We start from the raw sequence: 20,685 nt of genomic DNA, 5'->3' as shown, positions 1-20,685 counted from the left end.
CAGAACCCTCTGACAACCTGTGGGGACAGGACTGGGGACAGGGACAGGGATGGGGACGGGCAGAGTCCCTGCCACCCACGGACAGGCTCCTGCAGAGCAATCCCTCCCTCCCAGGGATGCTTTTATTGAGCATGAACCAGGCTCCAGATCACTCCTGGGATAACGGGAATAAAAGGTGTCTGTGGGCACCACACAAACCTGTCAGGTCATGAGGAATTAAATGCATTTCCAGCCAAGAGCAGAGCTGGAGAAGGACAGCGATCAAAACAAGGCTGATGTGATCAAAGAGCCCCAGCGTTTAATTCCCTCAGCCTCTCCTAATTCGCTCCTGTCTGGGCTGGGAGCGCCCTGGCTGCTCAGAAACACCAGACCGTGCAAGTTTTGGTTTACTTTTCAGAAACCCTAAGACCTGCTGGAGCTTAAGGAAATCCCCAAGGGTTTATATTTGCCTAATCCTCCCGCCACAGCAACCTGACAGCGTTTGGAGACGGCAGGCAGCTCGTTCCAGGGTCTCCAGGGTCCAGGAGTGAGCCCCAGGAGGGCTGCCTGGCCCTCCCTCCCCAGCTCTGCAGCAAGAGCTTTGCACACTACAGGTCTTAAAAGTATGGATGCCATAAGTCCATAAATTCTAATTAGATTTTCACATACTGTAAGTGCCTAAATGCAGTATCTGTTTGAGGCACAGCGTGTGAAGCCCAGCATATTTGAAGGTTACTATTATTGCTATTATTATCATCATTATCATTATTATGCTTACCTTCTGCCTTTGTGTAAAATTCCCTTTAATCTTTTAAACTGACCCAATCTCAGCAGGTTGCCCCTAAGCCCTGAGTTTCCCCAGCAGATGCAGTGAGAGGTGGAGTTATTGTTGCCTCCACGTTTTGTCAAAATAAGCTTTGTGGTCGGGCTCTGCAAACACTCCTGCAGCTTCCTAGAGCTTGTATTTATCAAAGTGTTATGGAACTTCCTTCCTCCAGGACCAAAACATGGGATCCATAAATAAAACGAGGAGAGTTCCTCATCCCCCAACTCACCACGGGCTCCACATCCCTGCTGGCTGAGGGGCAGGATTTTGCTGTCGTCAGTGTAGACCTGTTGGGCCATCCTGAGTTACAAGAGCTTTGGGCAAAGTCTGTAATTCAAATCCAGCCCGAGAGACTGATCATGGCACAGATTGCTCGGATGCACCTGCTGTGTCCGGATCACCCCTTTTCATATCACCCAGAAACGGAACCTTCCGTGGGATTTCTCCAAAGGAGACCCAGGCAGTGCCCCAGAACTCTGCCAGGTCAGATCCTCCGCAGTGAGGGGCTGGTGTTTCGTGTGCTCAGCACTGTGAGACACCAAAGGCCTGGGCAGCAGCCAGAGGTTCCCTGCAGAGCCCTGAAACCGAGGCTGGGTCCCCTCAAATCCCCCCACAGGCTCCACCAACACCTGATTTCCAAAGTCACGCACAGTGGACAACGAGTTGCTCCTGGAGAGCTGCTCCCTGGGAAAGGCTTCTTAGTTCTGTCCAAAGTGCCGTGTAAACACAAATAAATTCAACATGAAACTTCTTTGTGATTTCCACAAAAGCTTGGTTTCAATTAATCTGTTTGTGAAATACCTACATTTGCTTTTTATTTTTAAGGAAGAGTTTGGAACAGGAAAGAGAATATTGTTCTGAACTTTCACCCACATAGCACATTTTTCCAGATAACCTGTGCTCATTCAAGTCCAAAAATTCTTCCTTGGAAGGATCCCAAACTGCTCCCTGAGCCTCGCACCTGTGCAAGATTTGTTTCAAATATCTTCTCAGTCCCCTGCTGAGTCCAAATCCCTCTCAAGATCAGGAAGGGCCGGGGACTGACTCCTCTGGCCTGTGCATCATCCTCCTTCTGGATGAACATCTGCATCAACGTCCTGTTCTTGTGCCCAGACAGGACAGACTGACAGAAATCTCTTTTTGGAGGAATTACAGGTAAACCTGCCTTAATCTGAAGGGTTCAGATCCTCTGAACCAAAGCTGAACTCCACAGTTAGATCTGCAGTCTTGCATACATACACATACATATACAGCTCTTATCTGTAATGGGTTTTTTCCCAAAAGGCTCTAAATAATCTCTTTTAAAGCTTTTTTTCCTTTTTTTTTTTTTTTTAGGGAAGTTACTTTTCAGAAGACAAAAAAGGAAATAAAGATAAAAGTTTCTGCATTTTGCTTGAGCTAAAAATAAAAGAAGGAAAAAAAAAAGAAAACTGCTAAAGTTTATACAAACTAAAAGTAATTCAAAGTGGGATAATTTTTCTGTCATTCCCAAGGGATAACCCTGCAGCTATTCAGTGGGAGGCAGGCACTGCAGAGGCACAGGCCAGGGCTGGAGCCCGAGCAGAGCAGAGCAGAGCAGAGCTGCTCTATCCCCTCCCTCTGGCCGAGAGGACACCTCACACACTGCAGTGCTGCACGCTCAGGGAGAAGCTGGGGGTGATGATTCCCTGACAGCAAGGCTGCTGGAGCAGGTCTTCCTGACGAGAGCTGTGCTGGGGAAAGGGCTGTGATGCCCTGGGGGTTGGAGCTGCTCCGATGTGCTGCCCTTGTACCAACCCCTATCCAAGCTCACCAGCATTCCCCTGGAATGAGCCCTCCTGGTAACCTCAGGGAGATGAGAGAACACGCCTTACCCTGCACCAAAATGCAAGGAGTTGAGTGTAGGAATGGCAGGACAGCCAGGGTCCTGCAGGGACTCCTGCGTGGCTGGATTTGGGATGAAAGAAGTCAGTTGTTCCTCTGAAAATGTGCCAAAGGGATGAGCTGGAGCCGGGCTGCACAATCCCCCCAGTGTTGGGACTCAGCTGAAGTTTGCCAGCACACAGGGATTACACACAAAATCCAGGCTTGGTGGGGGTTTTGTTTCTTTGTTGGTTTTCCTTTTTGTGTCGTTTCCCCTTTCTCCAGCTCGGCACACTCTGGGATTTGGCACTGGAGGATTTCAGCCCCCCTGTCTCCCACGGTACATCCAGGAGATCTGCCAGCAGCGGGGGAAAAGACAAGTTGCAAGATGCAAAGGTATAACCAAAGTTGTGAAAAAGAGAAATTGCAAGGATATATTTTAGATGTTCCCATATTTCCAGAATTCCTACCCATATTCTCCTCCTTACTCATCTAATGCTCTATAAACTCAACATCTTTCCCTGGATTAAATCAAATGCTGAGACAACCTCATCCTGGCTCCTCCTGACCTGTAATAACACAGACATAATAAAACAGCCATGACAGACAGCACCTCCAGGAAAACTCTTTTTTTGGAAATAAAAAGAGCCTGGATGGATCTGTGTGGTCTGCAGGGAGCAGGTTATCTGTCCCAGCTCTGCAGATGTCACTGACTCTGCCACAGGCATTGCTCCTCAGAACCCTTTTTGTTCACCTGTTATTTCTTCCGTGATTTCCCATCCAAACTGACATCATCTCAGCTTTGGGCAATTTTTCAAACACTGCTGATGTATCTGGTCCTTCCTAATTTTTGGTTTATCATGATCTTGAACCAGACAGGAGGGTGGGGGTTGGGCTCTGCTCCCAGGGAACAAGAGACAGGACAAGCTGTGCCAGGGGAGGCTCAGGTTGGACATCAGGAGGAATTTCTCGCTGGAAAGGGTGGTCAGGCCTTGGCAGGGGCTGCCCAGGGAGGTTTGGAGTCCCCACTCCTGGAGGTGTCCAAGGAAGGCCTGGCCGTGGCACTCAGGGCTGGGGGACAGGGTGGGGATGGGGCACAGGTTGGACTGGATGATCTTGAAGGCCTTTTCCAAGCTGAATGATTCTGTGATTATTTCTCAGAAGTGACCCAGGGCTGTATCTGCTGTGGCAGGAAGGGCAGATTGAGGCACTTCTGTGATGCTTGTTAAGACATGACGGTGTGGGAAATGCAGCAGCACACGTGGAAAGATCACACACACACACACACGTGCTCTGTCTGGATTTTGGGGAGTCCCAGGACAAGTGGAGTGGGGACCACAGGCTCCCTTTATCACAGTGGCATCATTCCCACACATACCAACCGTGCATGTGCAATCTGAAACCCCCTCTCCAGCGCGAGCCAGCCTTCCCAGAGCGACTGCACTATCACTTTTGGCTCCCACTAAACTTCTCACAAATATAAATATGTCAGATGGCCAAATAACATTTAATCAATCCCACACTAGGGCTTTAAATCTTTGTCAATTTAAAAGTTGTGTAAGTGAGCTGACCTACGGTGACCATGAACTCTGCAGGTCTCACTTAATTCAGCTCCTTGACACGAAGGCTAAGGCCTGAAAAGTTCTGGAGGGTTTAATCTACTCTTCAAGGTATTCATTTTTGAAGGAAGAGGAAAATTAAGCTCAAATATTTCAGTGGTTCAGACTGGGTAAACACATTTCTGCCCATCGCTTTCCCAGCTGCACAGCCTCCTCCAAGACGAGGGAACCATCCTTCCAGTGAAACCATGACCCAAGAGAGACTCAAAATACCAACTGTGACCTCTTCATCTGCATCTGTCCCCCTGGAATATGTGCAAGTACCCACCAGCTCAGTGTGAGGTGATGTTCTGGGGGAACATCTGAGGGACAGATCAGCCACGTGGATATGAGGATACTTCCATACACATAACCTGTGCCAGGTGTCCTCCACAAAGCTTCTGTTGAGGGGCAAGACAAAGATTTCCATCAAATGTCCTTACTCCACTCAGAACACACATTTGTTCCTATCAGTGATGCACAATTCCCTGTTTTCTCAGCTCCTGGTCACTTCGGGAATCTCAGCCAGAGGGTGACATCCTCCTCCTCCTCCTGCCCCCTCCTCCACCCTCTCACTGGTTTCCACCGAGGTCCTCGCTCCTGACTGCCACACCCAATTTGTTCAGAGCCTGGGCAATTTTCCACTTGTTCTTCCCAAGGGTCCTCAGGAGCCAGAGAGGTGGGACAGGTAACAGCATCCAGATGAGCTGTTTCCTTACTCAGGTCACCCTCAGGCTCCCAGAGCTGCTCCTGCTGGAGTCAGAGGCAGGGCCAGACTGGGCTCAGCAAAGGTAACCTGAGACACTCAACTGCTGCCATAAAACCCAGACTATAAATACCTCTGCACAGGCAGAGAATTCCTCTTTGACACACTGGATAATGGATGCAATATAAAAGTATACTGCGCTTGGCAGCCCCTCCAAGGCTCTCCAAGGCTTCCCTTTGGGAGCTCAGTGCACTGCCTGGCCTTTGATGATTTTTTTTTTTTCCACTGTATGGCCAAAACTGTATTTAATGGGCAGACAGGAAGATGACTCTCCTGGGAAAAAACCTATATTCCTCTTACAGAGAAGGTAAAGAGACTTCCTTCAAAGTTTCCAAGCCTTTGAGGTGACCTCAGCTCCATGAGCTCAGGGAGGCTTTGCCAAGGCTGAGCGTAGGGAGGTGTGTCAGGGGTAGGTTTGTCCTGTTATTAATTGCTTCTCACAGCACAGCCCGAGTCAGGGCAAAGCCCTGCGCTCACCTGGCTGCTGCTGCTGAGATTCACACAGAACCAGGGACAAGAACTAGCAAAATCTGGTTGGAGGGTTCAAAAGAAGCAGTGCTGCACCAGGCCAGGCTGCAAAGGGCTCAGACAGGGAGGGAAGGAGGGGACAGCTCTGAGCATCAGACACACATGTGCTCTGGGCAGCAGGAGGTCTGGGCTCCAGGTACACCCCAACCTCTCTGTGCTGCTTCCCACGGCCAAGGCACTAAACCTGCCATTCCCATTTCTCCAGCTACATATCCAGAGACACATCTACCTCATGAGTCCTTCTAGCTGTGATGCCTGATGCATGGAGCCTGTCAGTGCCTCTGCTGGTTGCTACATGCACATTGCTCGTGTCTGGACCTCACTGGGGAGACCAGGCCTGGCACTGCACTTCCAGGAGCAGCAGTGACAGAGGAGAAGGCTCTGCCACCAGAGTGAGAGGTATAGGCATGGGAAGAGTCAGTTTGGCACCCAGATGTTTCACCTACCAGCCTTAAACTTACTCATCTGAATGGGAAGCCACGCTCTATTCCAAAGGAATCCTAAACCAGCATCTTCCAAAGTGCTGCAGCTCCCAGATTTCGGCTGGATCAGAGTCAGGCACTGAAAGGCCATACAGAAGATGATAATCTCGTGCAGAAGGGTCAGCTCTGCTCCTCTGTCTGTGCCCAGTCTTTCCAGGCACTTGGCAGCCTTTGGGGTGTGTGTGACACCGAGGCAATGCCCACCTCTCTTCCGAGGCCGCTCGCTCGGCTGCCAACACACAACGGGCAGTTCGTGTCTTACGCTGGAAAACTGGCACATCCCTGGGAAAAAGAGTCTTCTCCAAGTCTCTTTGTCTCCATATAATTAAGCTCAATACAACAAAGCATCCAAGGCGGGGGAGCATTTCGGAAGGTTCTCAAGAGCCACAGTCACAGTCACAGCACAGGAAGGTCTGTGTAAAACTACTGAGCACTGATCTCGTTATCTACATTTCCCTACAAATGCCCCTCACGTTCCCAGGTGCACAACGGGTGTCAAGAGTAAGAACCTTGGAAAATAAATGGAAAAAGTTACAGTAGCAAATGGCTTGTTTATGCCATATTTGGTATTAGGTAATTAATGGCAGGATGAACATCACAGTGCTGCTGGAAACAAAAAGCAATGCTGGGTAAAGAGCATTTAATGAGCACGTTTTATGTCGTCCTCAGCAAGTTTACTGCCAAGCCACAAAAGACATTTATACACACTCCCTTTGTCTCTAATGAAAGGGTCAGGGCTACTCGCTTCTGGGGAAATTCACAAGTTGGTTTGTTGTTTGGGTTTTTTTTTTAAAAGCATAAATTTAACGTTTTAAACTCGAAATTCACCTCCTTGAAGGAGCAGCTGTGTAAGGTGGGAGAGGTTTGCTGGGCAGGGTCGGTCCCAGCAGAACCAGGAGCAAACCAAACCCCCCCCCTGCAGAGAGATGGGGTGCAGCGTCCACAGCCCCAGGGATCTATTGTAGAGCTCCAATACCCAGATATGCCAAATATTTGACATTCCAAAATCTACACTATTAATGAGGTGAGATCCTGAGCAGCCGGGGAAAAAGAAGGCGGAAATAATGTATTTTTTTTGCCAGGAGTCAGTTCTCTGCTGTGCAATCCAGGGCGGATTCCCAGCCCACATGGAGGGGGATAACACCGAAGTCATTTTAAAGCAGAAAAATTACCTGGTCTGCTGCTTCCCAGAACTCTTTTTTCTACATCTGCTTCTCCTGCACGTTTCAAACACCACCACCCTCTGCTGTACATCAGGAAGGGTCAAAACCAATGTGCTGCTCAGCAGAGGGGCTGCATTTCCACCCACGGAACGTGTCAGTGTGGCAGGATCGTGGCAGGAGCACGGTGGGAACAGCTCAGGGAATCAGGACCCTTGTTTCCCTTGAAATGAACTTTTTTTCCTAGGTTAGATAGAAAAAATGACCTTGCAGACCATTTCAAGCAGGGAGTTTGCTGAAGTGTTCTATCTGGGAAATACAGGCAGGAAGGAGTGGACTTGCAGAGACCTGGAAAATGGTATATTCACACAACTCAACAAGTGTCCTACAGCAATGCATAAAATACATAAAACCTCACAGAAAACTCAGATTCATCCTGGTGAAAAGCCTGGGTAAAGTGTGAACATTTTCGTAATTAATGTATCCCTCACTACACCACGATCAATCCTTATTCCTACTCTTTAACCATTTCTTCAGTTTAAAAAGATGCATTTTTAAGGAGCATGTCCTGTTACACCAGAGACCACAAAGTGAAAATCCATGTCTTCTTCTCACATAAGTACAAAACCATTTCTGGCATTCTTTCACTTAAATCCTTGGAGTTTTCTGAGGACTCATTTTGCAAGTTAAAGGTAGAACACAATTTTCTGGGCAAGTTTATCGAGGCAAATCCTAAGTGAGCCCCTGAAAAGATGCAAATCCCCACACGTTATTTGTCCTTGCCACACGTGACCGGTTTGGGCTGCACAAGCTAAAGGGCAGCCTGACAACATCTGAGATAGCAGGAAATGGTGGGAATTCAAGCTTCTCCTGCTGAAAACGTCCAGCAGAGGAAGCGATGGACAATCTGCAGCTGGTAAGGAGAGGTATCTCCTAATGACACACATCTGGCGTCCATCACCTCCACATCTGCGGGGCTGGAATCCAACACGCCTCACACAGCACAGTGGTGTGCCAAGGAAAGGCACAGTCTCCCTCGGATTCCCCTCAACAGCTTAAGGCCCTCCCTTCATCCCGAGCACAGAGCTGGCCCAGTAAGGGGAGCCCAGCACCTCACTGGCCCAGTAAGGGGAGCCCAGCACCTCACTGGCCATGGCCCTTTGATCTCTGACACTCAGTCCAGGACCATGAATCACAGAACTGACTTCCATTAGCCGTGATCCCAAACAGCTCCTGGCCACAAGAGCTGGTTTGGACCTCTGGGAACGGCCTAGCCAGTCTTTAGGTGAGGCATATAAATCTCAAAAGGAAAATGATCCCTATCTCAGCGGGCAAGCACGGGCTGCTGTTCCTCGTGTATCAAAGGAAAACTGCCTACACACTGACATGCAGCACATGTGTTGCTGTCTGCAAGCTGAACCACCAGAAGGTGAAGTTCCATAAAATTAAAGCCTGTCTGATTCAAACCTCTGGAGAGGCTGATTAAACCTCTGGAGGGGGAATCCTCTAAGCATCTTCCCAAGAAAAGAAAGGTATTTGTAATGACTGGAATCTCAACTTGTGTTTGTTTCCTGGATTATTACACCAATTACACTGCAGTGCTGGGCCCAGGAGAGGAAATGGACTCAAACACAACAAACAAGGCAAAAATTAAAGGAAAACCTGCTGCTGAGGTGAAGAAAAGGCGTTTCAGAGGCTGCTTGAAAGATGTTATCACCTGCTAGAGAACATGGCTTGGAAATGATGCCTTGGAGAAGGCAGCACTTAACGAACTAAAAAATGTTTTCTCCAACCTTTCCAAATCCAGAAACGGAAAGCAAAACATACCAATGATTTATTACAGACCAGGCTGTGTGTTTAAGCATAAATTAATTCTAGAAATCCCAGGCAGCTCTGCAGCAATCTTATCGTTCCTGCTTTGGTCCTCACTTCTCTCTCACTCACCAAACCACCTCTTTGGGTTGGAGCCTGTCCCTTGTGCCCGTGGCCAGTGTAGCTCCCACACCACTGATTTTCAGCAGATCCTCAGAAAACAACAGAAGATTCAGTGAATTCAGTCTGGACTTGATGATCTTAGTGGTCTTTTCCAAACCAAAGTGTTTGATGATTTGATCACAGGGAGTTAAACTGCCCCGTGTCATTTCTCTCATGTGGACCCACTAAAGTCCTTAAGATTTTAATCTCTTTCACCCATGATCATATTCTCTCTCCTTTCAAGAAACCAGCAACTGGTGAGGAATTGTGAGGTTGGGATGTCCCTTGGCTACCTGACCAGGGGGATGGGCTCACCCTCTCCAGAAACAATCCAAGGATTCAGCATTAACTGAGTTCACGTGGCATCCGTGTATCAAATCCTTCTTATTACCCATTACACGATGGGATCCCCAGTGGTGCATTGTTAGACTGGAGCGCTTTGCACTGCTTGGAAAACAATCCCTTCTCCTCTCTGAATGTCCCTTGACTCACCTCCGTGCTCACAGCCTGGCTTTCAGCAGATGGTTTACGGGAAGAAAACACCCGGGCAGATTTCACCGCCCTCAAAGCCCCGCGGACCCCGCGCTCAGCCCCGCGAGTCGCTGCGGTTTTCCAGCCACAGCCCCTGCTAATTGGTCACAGCTGGCTGCAAAGCTCCACAGAAATCCTTCAGGGAGATTAGAGCCGGGGCTGACGCTCGGCCATGGGACCGGCACTGCCACGGGAGGTGCCCGGGGGGTTCAGCCCTCTCGGAAGGGAATGCAGCGCTTTGAAGGGGCCGCCCAGCACCTCACATGACTTGGCCCAAGGTACCAATTCCCCCCAGACAAAGTGGGGATTTTGTCTTCTCCAGGTGGCACAATAATCCATTTCCTTCCAGGTTTTCTTACCCTCAGCATATCTTAGTGTGATGAACAATAAAGATCTACATGGATGTTTCAAACCAGTGAGATGTCAGTGAGAAGATTCCTCTCTCGCTTACTTGCCAGAACCTAAGCAGAGGGCTACAACTCATCCAAAAGGACTTGAGCCATGTATTTTCTTTCACCCAATATAATAATCTCTTTTAAATGATCATGAAATCCTTAATTCTTGAGTTCAGCCCAAGGAAAGCTTGAAAAGAACAAAGCCAGCCGTATTTCAAATCCACTAAAGCCCTTCAGATTTGGGACTGTTTCACCCGTTATCGTGTTCCTTTAAACAAATGGGCAGCAGCATTTCTGCCTTGGCACAAGCTCCATCACTCACCGGCAGAGCTGGACAACTTTACACGTGAGAGTGCACATCCAAAAGGTTGTGTGTTGTACTCCAGTTCACCTTTGGAAAACAAATCACATGAGCTGTGAGGTTACTCACGGAGTAATTGCCCTGCAGATACATCCAGGCTGGAGGCTGGCCATGGTGCAGTGTTTGAGGAACGTCTCAGTGAGGGACACTGGACCCCAGGTACCCCCCATATACAAGCCCCAGGAAACTTCTTTTGCAGCTACAGCCCCAGCTGTTCCCCCAGCCCCAGTGCATTTTCTCTTTTCTTCCACACCCTCTTCACAAAAGATGTTTTTTTAACTGAATGAGCCCCTACATGGCCTTGGTGTGTTTCCTCTCGTGGACCTTTTCAAAGAGCTCAGCGCTACCTGTTTGCCAGCTATTAAATACCGACCGCTTGGCTGATGGACAAGCCGATAGCGCAGGACACGGCCGAGCTCTGCACAAACCGCCCTTGTTCCACTGCCTCCCTGAGCCAAAATGCAAGAAAATCCCAGCAGGAATCTCCTCTGGCCTCGGGCTCCTCTCCCCTCCCAGCAGAAGGCTAACCTTGTGAATCAGGAGGCTGCTTATAAATAAAAGTATTCAGACTTCTTGGCTGTTGGAAAAGCGCTCTGCTTAATTTAGCCCTGGTATTACGGACCGTGGATTCTCTCCAGTGAACTGACGGCTGAAGAACAATTGCGCCGATTTAATCCCACAAATGGATTTTAAATTGGCCTCATGAACTGCAAACCCAGGAAGCATCGAGCACAGTATCTTGCTACCATCATTCTGAAGTCAGCACTGGGGTCCCCTTGGACTGGGGAAGTCACCCAAGTCCAAACAAGGGCTGTCACACGTGTCTCTCCATCTCAGACAGAACACCTGGCTGCTGCACCCAAGAAAAGACTACAGATGCTTTCCTTTGCTTCCAGAGTCTAAACCCTTCCCATTTTGACTTCCAACATCTTAGAGTGTTTCACAGTCCCGTGTTTCTCTGGGACAATTGCCTCCAGCAAACCCCTCTCTCCCAGCCCTACCACACCCAAAGGCTTCCAACTGAACAGCTCGTGAGGTTAGCTGGAGAAATCGGGTCATTAGTCAGTCAAACAACGCCAGGGCACGTCAAATGTTCTGTAAATGAGGGCAGTGCTATGAAAGAGACAGTAACGGGTGACAAAGCCATTTCAGTTGGCCCCAGAGCACAGACACTAATCACAGCCCTGCTTGCTGACCTCTCCTCTGTGCCAAGCTGGAGGAGATCTGGGCTGGATGGCGCTTCAAAACGCAGACGGGCTAATTAGGAAGGGTCCCGGCCCCCGGCACGGCACAGTTCCCACATCAGAGCCCCCCGAGCCTGAGTGTTGCTGAAACGATCCACTCTGCTGGGAGGTTTCCAGTAAGCGAGCGGTGACGCCGAGCAGCTGATTTGCAGCACAAGATGCAAACAACAACCACCTTCACACCCCCTGTGCCCTGGCTGGATGGTCACTGCCCCCACACACAGACCTCGCTCTGCCGCGCTCGCTCGGGTCCAACGAGTCCACCAACACCGCACCCCAGAGCGCTGGGTGGTCCGAGGAACCCCGGGAAGGCCAGGCAGGCTTGGAGCAGAGCCCAGGCTCCCCAACACCCCCTCCCTCCCAGCAACAAGCCTGCACAGAGAGGTCATTTATGTCCAAGCTCCCAGAAAGGAGCTCCTAAAAGGAGCCTCAGCCCGAACGTAGAACGCTCCATTTACAATCCTTTCATCTACCGGGGGTGGAAGATAAAGGAGTTCGGGACAACCCAGCTGCTTCCTCGGCTCAGGAACAGTCCCTGTGGTCCTGGTAATGCTGCTCAGCTCAACCTCTGCTCCATTTTGCTGCCAAGCAAAGCCCACCTGATGGCAGGCAGGCAAGGAGAGGGGAGGAAGGAGATCAGTGCCTACACTGACAGCACCTGACAGGGTCAAAAAGCCACTGAGAGGCAAGAGGCAACAGAACAGGTGAGGAAACACGGACAGGTACACACGGTGTGCCACGGGCCTTCCTGCCAGAGCTTGTGCGGCCCCATCCAGGGCTCTGCCTTCACAATGGGGTGATTTAACACAGAGAGTGCACGAATGTTGTCCCTGTCAGCAGCTGAGGAGACCAGGAAGGACAGCATCACACCCGGGGAACCGAGCGATGGGGAACCGCCGGCTCCCCAGCCAGGGTAAACACGGGGCTGCTGCTGCTCGGGGCTGGCCAGCAAAAACATCCCCTGCTGAAAGCTCTGATAGGAGTCTGGCCAGGACAGGGAGCGTCCTGCCTCTAAAACAAACACATTTGTGTTTCTTTCCACAAAAGAAAAGCGATACCATTCGGATCAGGCGCAGGTTTCTTGAAGACAAATGGCACCGTGGAACGTCGCTGTGGAGCAGCTTTGCTCACACAGGTATTTTCATGTTCTTTTCACCAGACAGCCTCAACCTGCTCACATCCAGAGTCACTCCAGGGCTCCACAACTCCATCCTGGGGAGCTATTTCTCTGGGAGGTTCCATAATGTCAAATACCAGCATAGTTCCTTTGATAGGTGACAAATGAGGAAAGAACAAACCACTGATGAGATGTCCTGCCCCAAAGCAGCCTCCAGCCTCCCATCCTATCACAAAAATCCAGCACAAATGTTGACTAATGAGCACCAAAGTCACAGAGTACTTTTAACAGTGCAAGAGATGATGAGAATCCAGACGTTTGTCAGAAAAAAGGAACAGATGGTAAAGATGGATGGTAAAGGAAAAAGTCTTGTTATTTAATTTGCTGCTATAAATCAGCATCACCCAAAGATGATGTGAGCAATCACTACTGCCCTGTACCTTGCAGACTCAGAGGGAGGAGGGGGACAACCGTGTTCTCCAACCATCTACACAGCACAGGGCACCTTCCAGCTCTTGGGAGTTCTTTGCTGTAGAATATCGTGTTCCCAAATCAGAACATCTGTGAATTACCAAACTTAGGAAACTCAATGACCTTCAAGAAGGGAGACTGTATGTTACACCAAGGTTAATTAAATAAAGCTTAGCAGCCCCAAAACACAAGATACCACAGCACTCCTTTCCAAGGTGGCAGCTCGTTGCCACACTGCCCTCGTTCCACAGGCTGTGACCCCAGGGTTCCTTTGTTTGACCCAACTTTAATCAGCTTCCTTCTCCGATTCCAGCAAATCCCGCTGCGGATGGCAGCCAGGAATAAAGGCCATTGTGCAGCGCGGGGCTGCGTCTCACAGCAAGTCATGATAAGCATTTCCTTTCCAAACATCCAAGCTCCCCAAACACCACAAAAGCCAAGAGCAGATTATTGGAATTTTGCAGATAAAACAATGGCTAAGATAAAACATAAATAAATCAGGGCATCCCTCACTCTTTATCCTCTCCACTTCCAAATCAGAGGGAGAATTTGGCAAGGCTGCTTACCGTGCTGGCAGTGAGGTCCCTGGAAGCCAGAGGAGCAGTGGCAGAGCTGTGAGGATCCCTCTCGGCAGCTTCCACCGTTGAGACAAACCCTGTAAGCGCAGGCAGCTGCAAGGAGGAGGGAGAGGATGATTCCAGCACTCACCATCAGAAGGGCACATGCACTAACCAACACCCATCACTGATGGCATGCCCACAGCCCCAGAGAATAGTTGAATAGTTATAAAACCCCTGCTGAACCCGTTTTGAAAGTGTCTCGGCTGACAATGCAGAACTCAATACACAAAGTCTCAAAATACAGGAGGAAGGAAAGTCTCTCAGGAAATGTCTCAGGGCTTGCCTTGGAGCGTGGCTAAGTGAGGACTCGCAGGAAAACATCAGAAGGGCTGCTGGTGAAACCATGGTTTTCCAGCCAACAAGTGGGTAAAACAGCCAGAAATAACTCGTGCTGAACCATACCAGATCCTGTGGCAACAAATACAAGTTACTTGTTTTGAAACTGGAGGGATCTTTCCAGAACAGAAGCACCAGGAGCCGCTCCCACCTCTCCGCCGGGCTCTCCCGGAGCGCTGGGAACCCCAACGCGGCGTCACCTTCGGGCGGCCCGGAGGATGAAATGGAGCTAAACTGTAAGTAAGCCTGAGCAGCCACGTTTCTCTGTTCTCACCCAGCGGAGTGTAAAATGGACACAGAGACAGAGAATGCTCAATTAGGCTTCTGAAATCCACCTTTCCAAATCATCTACATAAATCCACAGACAAGGTTATGTTTTTCCGGGGTAACTTGTGTTTCTCATAGCTCACGAAACACGGTCCGTGGTTTATATTTCCCACTGGGAAAGGCTGATGTCAGAAGGAGAAACGTTGTGAACAGGGATGCTGTCACGTGTGCGTTGCTTTGTCGGAGGGTAAGGACGCAGAACAAGCACCCATCTTCCTTTTAAATCCATTTAAAGATTCGGACAATGAAATTTTCTCCCTGTTCACTGATCTGGACATAGCTGCACTGCCAGCCAGCTCCTCTTTTCATTCTTTCTCCCACACCTGCTCTTTTCCTTTCCCTTTTCATTGAACAAACTGTAACAAACTCCAAGAGTGATGGGGCTGTTGGAACACATCTCACAGAAGCCGTGGCAAACCGGGTGATGTGGACCAGAGAGCGTCACCTGATGATAGTGCTAGAGACACGGTGCTGGTACCTGGTCCAGCAGCTCCCACCCCTGCTCAGCCCAGGCTGGACTGTAGAGAGCCCAGGGCTAAGAGAAGCCATGGGGACCAGTTTATTGATGCATCCCAGGGAGGAACACACTGCAGCCACCAGTGGTGCCACAGTCAGTGGTGCTCAGGGCCCTGGGCTCAGTTACCAACCGAATGTACAAAGCTATGATCACATTGCAACCCCCCATATGATATGGGACCACCTGGAAACAATTCCAGGCTCGTGGGCCGAGGGTCTCACACGCACACTGGCTGTGCTGGCTGCACAGCTTCTCCCTCCTCTTTGCAAGTTGGGAGCCCCCCTGGCTTCTCTTCCCATTCCAGCTGAAGCTGTAAGTAATTAGTGACAGAAAAAGCAGGTCTGTGATTACACATTTCATTTCGTGTCATTATAACTGGCACCCCGCGCAGGCTTCAAAAATGGCTCCAAAATTCTTGGCACAAAGTACCCCACGCCGGCTCCAAAACACTAATTGTGCACTTGGAGAAAAAGGGATCACAGATGGAAACAGAGCAGGGAAGGGGCTGCGGGTTTGGGGCACATCGGCAGGACGGCTTGTGCACACCAGGAGATAAATCTGCAGAGTTATCAATTGTCAAAGATAACTCAGAACTTTAAGGCATCCACAGGAAATCTGAGCTGGGGAAAAGCAGGGATTACCTTCACAAAAGGAACCCAAAGCTGGTGGGTGTCAACTTGTCACGCCTGAAAAATCAGTTCCAACCTACTGTACATGGAAATGCAATAACCACAGTACCGAGTTCCCACTATTCTCCTCCCACCATTGAATCCCCCACGCATCAAATATTGGCTCTGTTTTTTCCTACAGGAACACAATTGACTTCCTAATTTCTCCTCTGTGCTAAATCCTGCTCCTGGCTCACACAATGCCTTCCGCCGAGCCCGTGCTGACCGGGGAGGTCTTGTGCTAAAGGAGGTTTTGTGATTAGGGATATTTTGTGAGGGTTTAGGTGAATGTGCCATTCTCCAAATGTGCATGTTTTCCATCAAAACACACTCTTCTTGCCAGACAGAGCTACGTGCCCGTTTCAAGGACCTTTGTTCCATCACTTCTTCACAACCCAGCTGTCAGAGCACCCTGGGGTCAGGCACAGCCACGGGCACAGGAGCTCCCTGTGGATCACCCGGCTCCAGCTCGTTCCATGTCCCCCTCTCACCGAGAGCCAGACTCCCCAAACTTTGCACCTCTGATGCACCAGAGCTGAAATACTCGAGCCTCAGCGTTGGCTCTTCTAAGGACCTGACAATTTTTCAAATCCCCCCTGCACAAGAGGAGATTATTTATAACACAAAGGTAGCATTGAAGCCCAAACACTCATCTCCCTGAAATAATGAATCCGTGATGAAATGCTGCTTCACAAAGCCAGTTATCTTCTCATCTAAGGCTTTTCATGGCCACGTCTCCCTGGGGACTGCGGTGATCCCGTATCAGTCCCGTGCTGGCAGAGCTCTGCATCTTGGGAGGGTCTTTGCCAAGCTCAGCCGAGCTGTGACGCCTGCACTGCCAACATTTCCCTGCACGGCGGGGCAGGAACAACTCCCCCTCCCCAGGTGCATGCTGAGGTGTTCTGGGGCTGCAGTCTCCAGGTTCTCCCAGCTCTAGCCATGGGAGCAGGACTGTCCTCTCCTTTAGTCCTTTCCTTCCGGCCTCATCACCACAAGACAGAACGGACTGTGTGGCTAAATTGAGAGGGGCTTCTTTTTTTCCCCCAAGATCCTTCACCTTCATCACCTAAAAAAGAGACCTTTGAGAGGGTCCCAGCAAAGCCCAGCCTGGATCCAGAGCGCACAACTTGCTGGCAGCGCCGGCCCTCGGAGCAGCTCAGCGAGACCCGGAGCACAACAATGGAAAATATTAGAAGCAATTTCAGCGACACAAATCAGGGGTTAGAAGACAGGGGTGTTATTCTTGGCAGTGCCCCAGATTTCCTGAATGAGCCGGACAATCCCCTGCTCTGTGCTGCAGGCTGGCACATACCGAGTGGAAATCATAATAACCTACTTCCCAGCCCGGGGTCGGGGGGAGTTGTGGGTCTCCCCCTCTGTGCCCTCCAGGCCTCCTGCAAATGAGCTCCTAATTCAGAGCGACAGCGTTTAATGCAATGAAATTTGGGAAAAGGGCAACGACACTGTTCAGGGAAACAGGAAAGAAAGGATGAATTACACAAAGCACCACTGCCTTCTGCTCAAAGGCCAGGGAATGTCCTCAGCAAGGACTCAGTGAGGTGGGGTTCTGGGGAAGTGGCAGACATTAGACTGATTTAAAAGGAAGAGGGAAGGAGAAAAGCATTTCTCCTGCAGTGTCTGGACCCACTGAGGTACAACCCCCTCCATGGGCAGAGACGGGCTGGTGTGCCCCCAGGGAGCATCTTTAACCAGCACTGGGTTGGATGGCAGATAAGGGGTTCAGAAGTTCAGCCACAGCACTCCCAGCTGCACTAAATCTGGTGATGGTCTCCTCTTCAGCCTCTGTCCAGCTGTCCTTGGAGCCCTCCTGCCTCACTGTGCCCCTTGTGAAGGTGGCAGGGGCTGGCCCAGGAGCACAGACACACTGTCTGTGGCTGAACTCCAGCTCCTCCACACACATCAGGAGTTACAGGCTCAGTGGGACTCTTTTCAACATCTTGAGCTGAAAGTGGAGATCACAGGGATTACCAGACACACAGGCCCCTCATCCTAATCACCGAGAGCTTTACCTGTGTTATTGAACCCGGGTGGAATTTAAGTAGCATCTCAGAGGCCACTTGAAGCCAAGCAGCTTAGTCTGAAAGTTAAACTATCAGCAATCAGGCAGGGAAAGAACCTGATGCCATCCTAAAAATGCAAAGGGTGTCTTGACTTCTGACCTTTCTCCTTCCCAAACAGATGCATGTCCAGGACACAGGGCAATGGAAGGCAACAAGCCCTCACCCTTCTGCTGCCATCAGAAGAGACAGGACAAAACACAGAACCCAGCCAGACTGGGCTGACAGCCTGGCTGTCACCATTTCAGAGGGCACAGGAGCAGAGGAAGGAAGCCAAATATTCTCTGAGACCCGTGAGATTTTTGTTTCTGTGAAATTTTCCATCTCTTTCCAAGCTGTCTGCTCCCAGCAGAGCCCAGGCACTCCCAGTACTGCCCTCACAGCTCCATACTGGCCATTTCTTCACCTGTAAATGCTTAGAGACTTAAACCTGCATGTGAGGAAGAGGAGGACACCTCGGTTTTGCTACATCCTCCATCCTAAGCTGAGAGTGAGTACACCCAGTACAGTGGTTGCTCCCTTCTTCCAGGCACTGAGAGCCCAAACAACTCACCTGAGCTGGGACCCACGAAGGTGCTGGGATTCCCATCTCATAAAGGTATTTACCATCACCCTCAGTGTCAGACACCATGGCATGCTGCTCATGAGCCTGCAGTGCTGAAATTTTCCCCTCACATGGGTTGCTTTTTTATTTTTAAGGAAAGGTGATGACCAGCCCAGCACTTGGAGCAAAGAGAGCCCTGCAGTGAGGAGCTGCTGAAGAGCGAGATAAGATGAGATTGCACTGCAGGGTGGCAACAGCCCCAATTAAACTGTCAGCAGCGATGCCCTTCCCCTCCTCAGCACTCCTGGAACACAATCAGTGATCTCTGGAGCCAGATAGGAAGGGCCACAAATCCCAGAGACATGTTTTGGCACAAGAGCTCTGTGGCATTCAGCAGAGCTCCAGCAGCAAGTGCAGCTGACTCCAGGCTGCTGACAAACCAGCAAATCCTGTGTCACACACAGCACCCTGGCCGTGTGCCCCTGCCCCAGCACCTCACTCCTGTTTCCTGACAATCCCCTGCCAGACCTTCCTACACCTCCCCTGCCCCAGAGGAACACACCTGTGCCGAGGCCAGAGCCACCAGCAGGAAAAGTCATCACATCCCTGCAAACCGAGAGCCAGGAGCTCCCTGGGACCAGGGTTTAGTTACACAGAGCACAGACACGTTTCCCAGGACAGTCTGACAGAAATCCCAGCTCGGGGCACCAGCCACCCCACCAGGGCAGGGCAGAGCTGCCCTGTTTGCCCATGGAATGCTCCTCCAGCTGCTGCCTGGGGGGGTCTGGAATCAGGGAGCACGAGCCCCACTGCCCCCCCTCAGCCCCTGACCAGGTGGCTGCTCTCCTGCTGCTCTCAGGGGGTGACAGGATGATTCACAGAGCAATGTCACTTGAGTTTCTGCCTCAAGCAACCCCTGGAAGTGCCCCTGCCTGTGCTGGGGGCCTGCAGCACTTGAGATGCTCATTTCTCTGTCCCAGAAACGAGGTTACAGCACGTCCTGGTTGTGAAGTCAGTGGTATCCAACCAGGCTGAATGGCTGAGCAGAGACAGAGCTCACTGTTCTTGTTCCACTTCAACCCCCCCAGCAGCTCAGCAGCGATTCCTGCAGAACCTTTGGAGCTGGTGTCACTCTGCTTTCATCCCTTTCCTCCTTTGGAGCTGGTGTCACTCTGCTTTCATCCCTTTCCTCCTTACCCCAGCCCAGCCCTGCAGGGAGCAGCCCAGGAGAACCTTTCCCAGCCCAGATGATGAGAAGGATGAGTTCAGAGCGTGCCCTGAGCAGCTTTATTTCCTTTTCTCTGCTTCCTTCCTGCATGGAATTACTCACTTCCTTGGCAGGAAAAATCATTACAGAAGGTGCTTTTCTGAGTTCAGCTGAGGTTATTATCTGCTCCCTGACAGGGGGTTATGGGGCACCCTCTGCCCAGTGCATTGCTCTCCTTGGCTCCAGGCTTTGGAATAGGAAGAATAAAGGTTGGTTGCTTCACACACCTTTTTTTCCCTTTTTTTTTTGGTAAACCTTTGGTTCAAGCATCAAAGCACAGGGAAGGTACAGATGGCCTCTGCACAGAACAAAAGGCAACCAGCTGTGGGAGACATTTTCCTGTACTGGAGGTCAACCCCAATCCCAGTGGCCCTCACAATGGAGCTGCCCATGGCTGGGTGACATTCAGCTCTACACATAAACTCAAATAAACCTTTGCTTGACTCCAGAGAAGGGTTTTCTTTGCTCTCAACATCTCAGAAGCAGTTTCCAGTTAAATGTTTCCCCAGCTGGATGTGGCTGAGGGTTTGGGGGAAGGAGCAGCAGAGCAGCTGCCTCCCCTGTCAGGCAGGGAAGTCTGGAGGGGAATGGGGAATGTGGGGCCCATGGGGACAAAACTGCCTCTGCCTCCTGCAGCAACAGCATAAAATCATCTTATAGACTAATATTTGTACATCCCCAGCCTGACTCATGTGCAAACCTGAATACATTTCACAGCTGGGAAGGAGACACTTCCATGCCTGCTTGGCAGAGAACTGCACTAGAAGAGAGCAGGAATCCAGCCAGAGAATCCCAAAGGCTCAAGTTCTGGGTCTCCAACTCCAGACATGACCAGTGGCACTCCCCCCATGGCCGTGTGCTCTCTCCCCTGAGGCTGATCCTGCAACATCCCTTGCTGGATCCCACCATCCTGAGCCCAGGATTGCCCTTTGGATATGGGAGGAAGCAGGTAAGGGGTGGATGCAGAGATCCCAAACCTCTCACAGGGGCTCAAACTCACTGAGTCCTAAAATAACAGAGCCAGCCCCCAACACACACACCCCTTCCCGCAGGA

At 50.5% G+C, this 20,685-nt stretch overlaps 1 protein-coding gene across 1 annotated transcript in view; it reads right to left on the bottom strand.

Moving 5' to 3' along the window:
• The window catches only part of MEGF6 (multiple EGF like domains 6), a 61,835-nt gene that overhangs the window by 36,106 nt on the left and 5,044 nt on the right, over window positions 1-20,685 (bottom strand). Inside the window, exon 4 of the mRNA XM_027906891.1 lies at window positions 13,841-13,945. Within this exon, the coding sequence (XP_027762692.1) occupies window positions 13,841-13,945 (105 nt within the window). The remainder of the gene's footprint in view (window positions 1-13,840; window positions 13,946-20,685) is intronic.

Source organism: Empidonax traillii, unplaced genomic scaffold, assembly GCF_003031625.1.
Source record: "Empidonax traillii isolate 1590-97213 ecotype Southwest subspecies unplaced genomic scaffold, ASM303162v1 scaffold1370:size120874, whole genome shotgun sequence".
Taxonomy (NCBI): Eukaryota; Metazoa; Chordata; class Aves; order Passeriformes; family Tyrannidae; genus Empidonax; species Empidonax traillii.
This window is presented reverse-complemented; position numbering and strand designations above follow the sequence as displayed.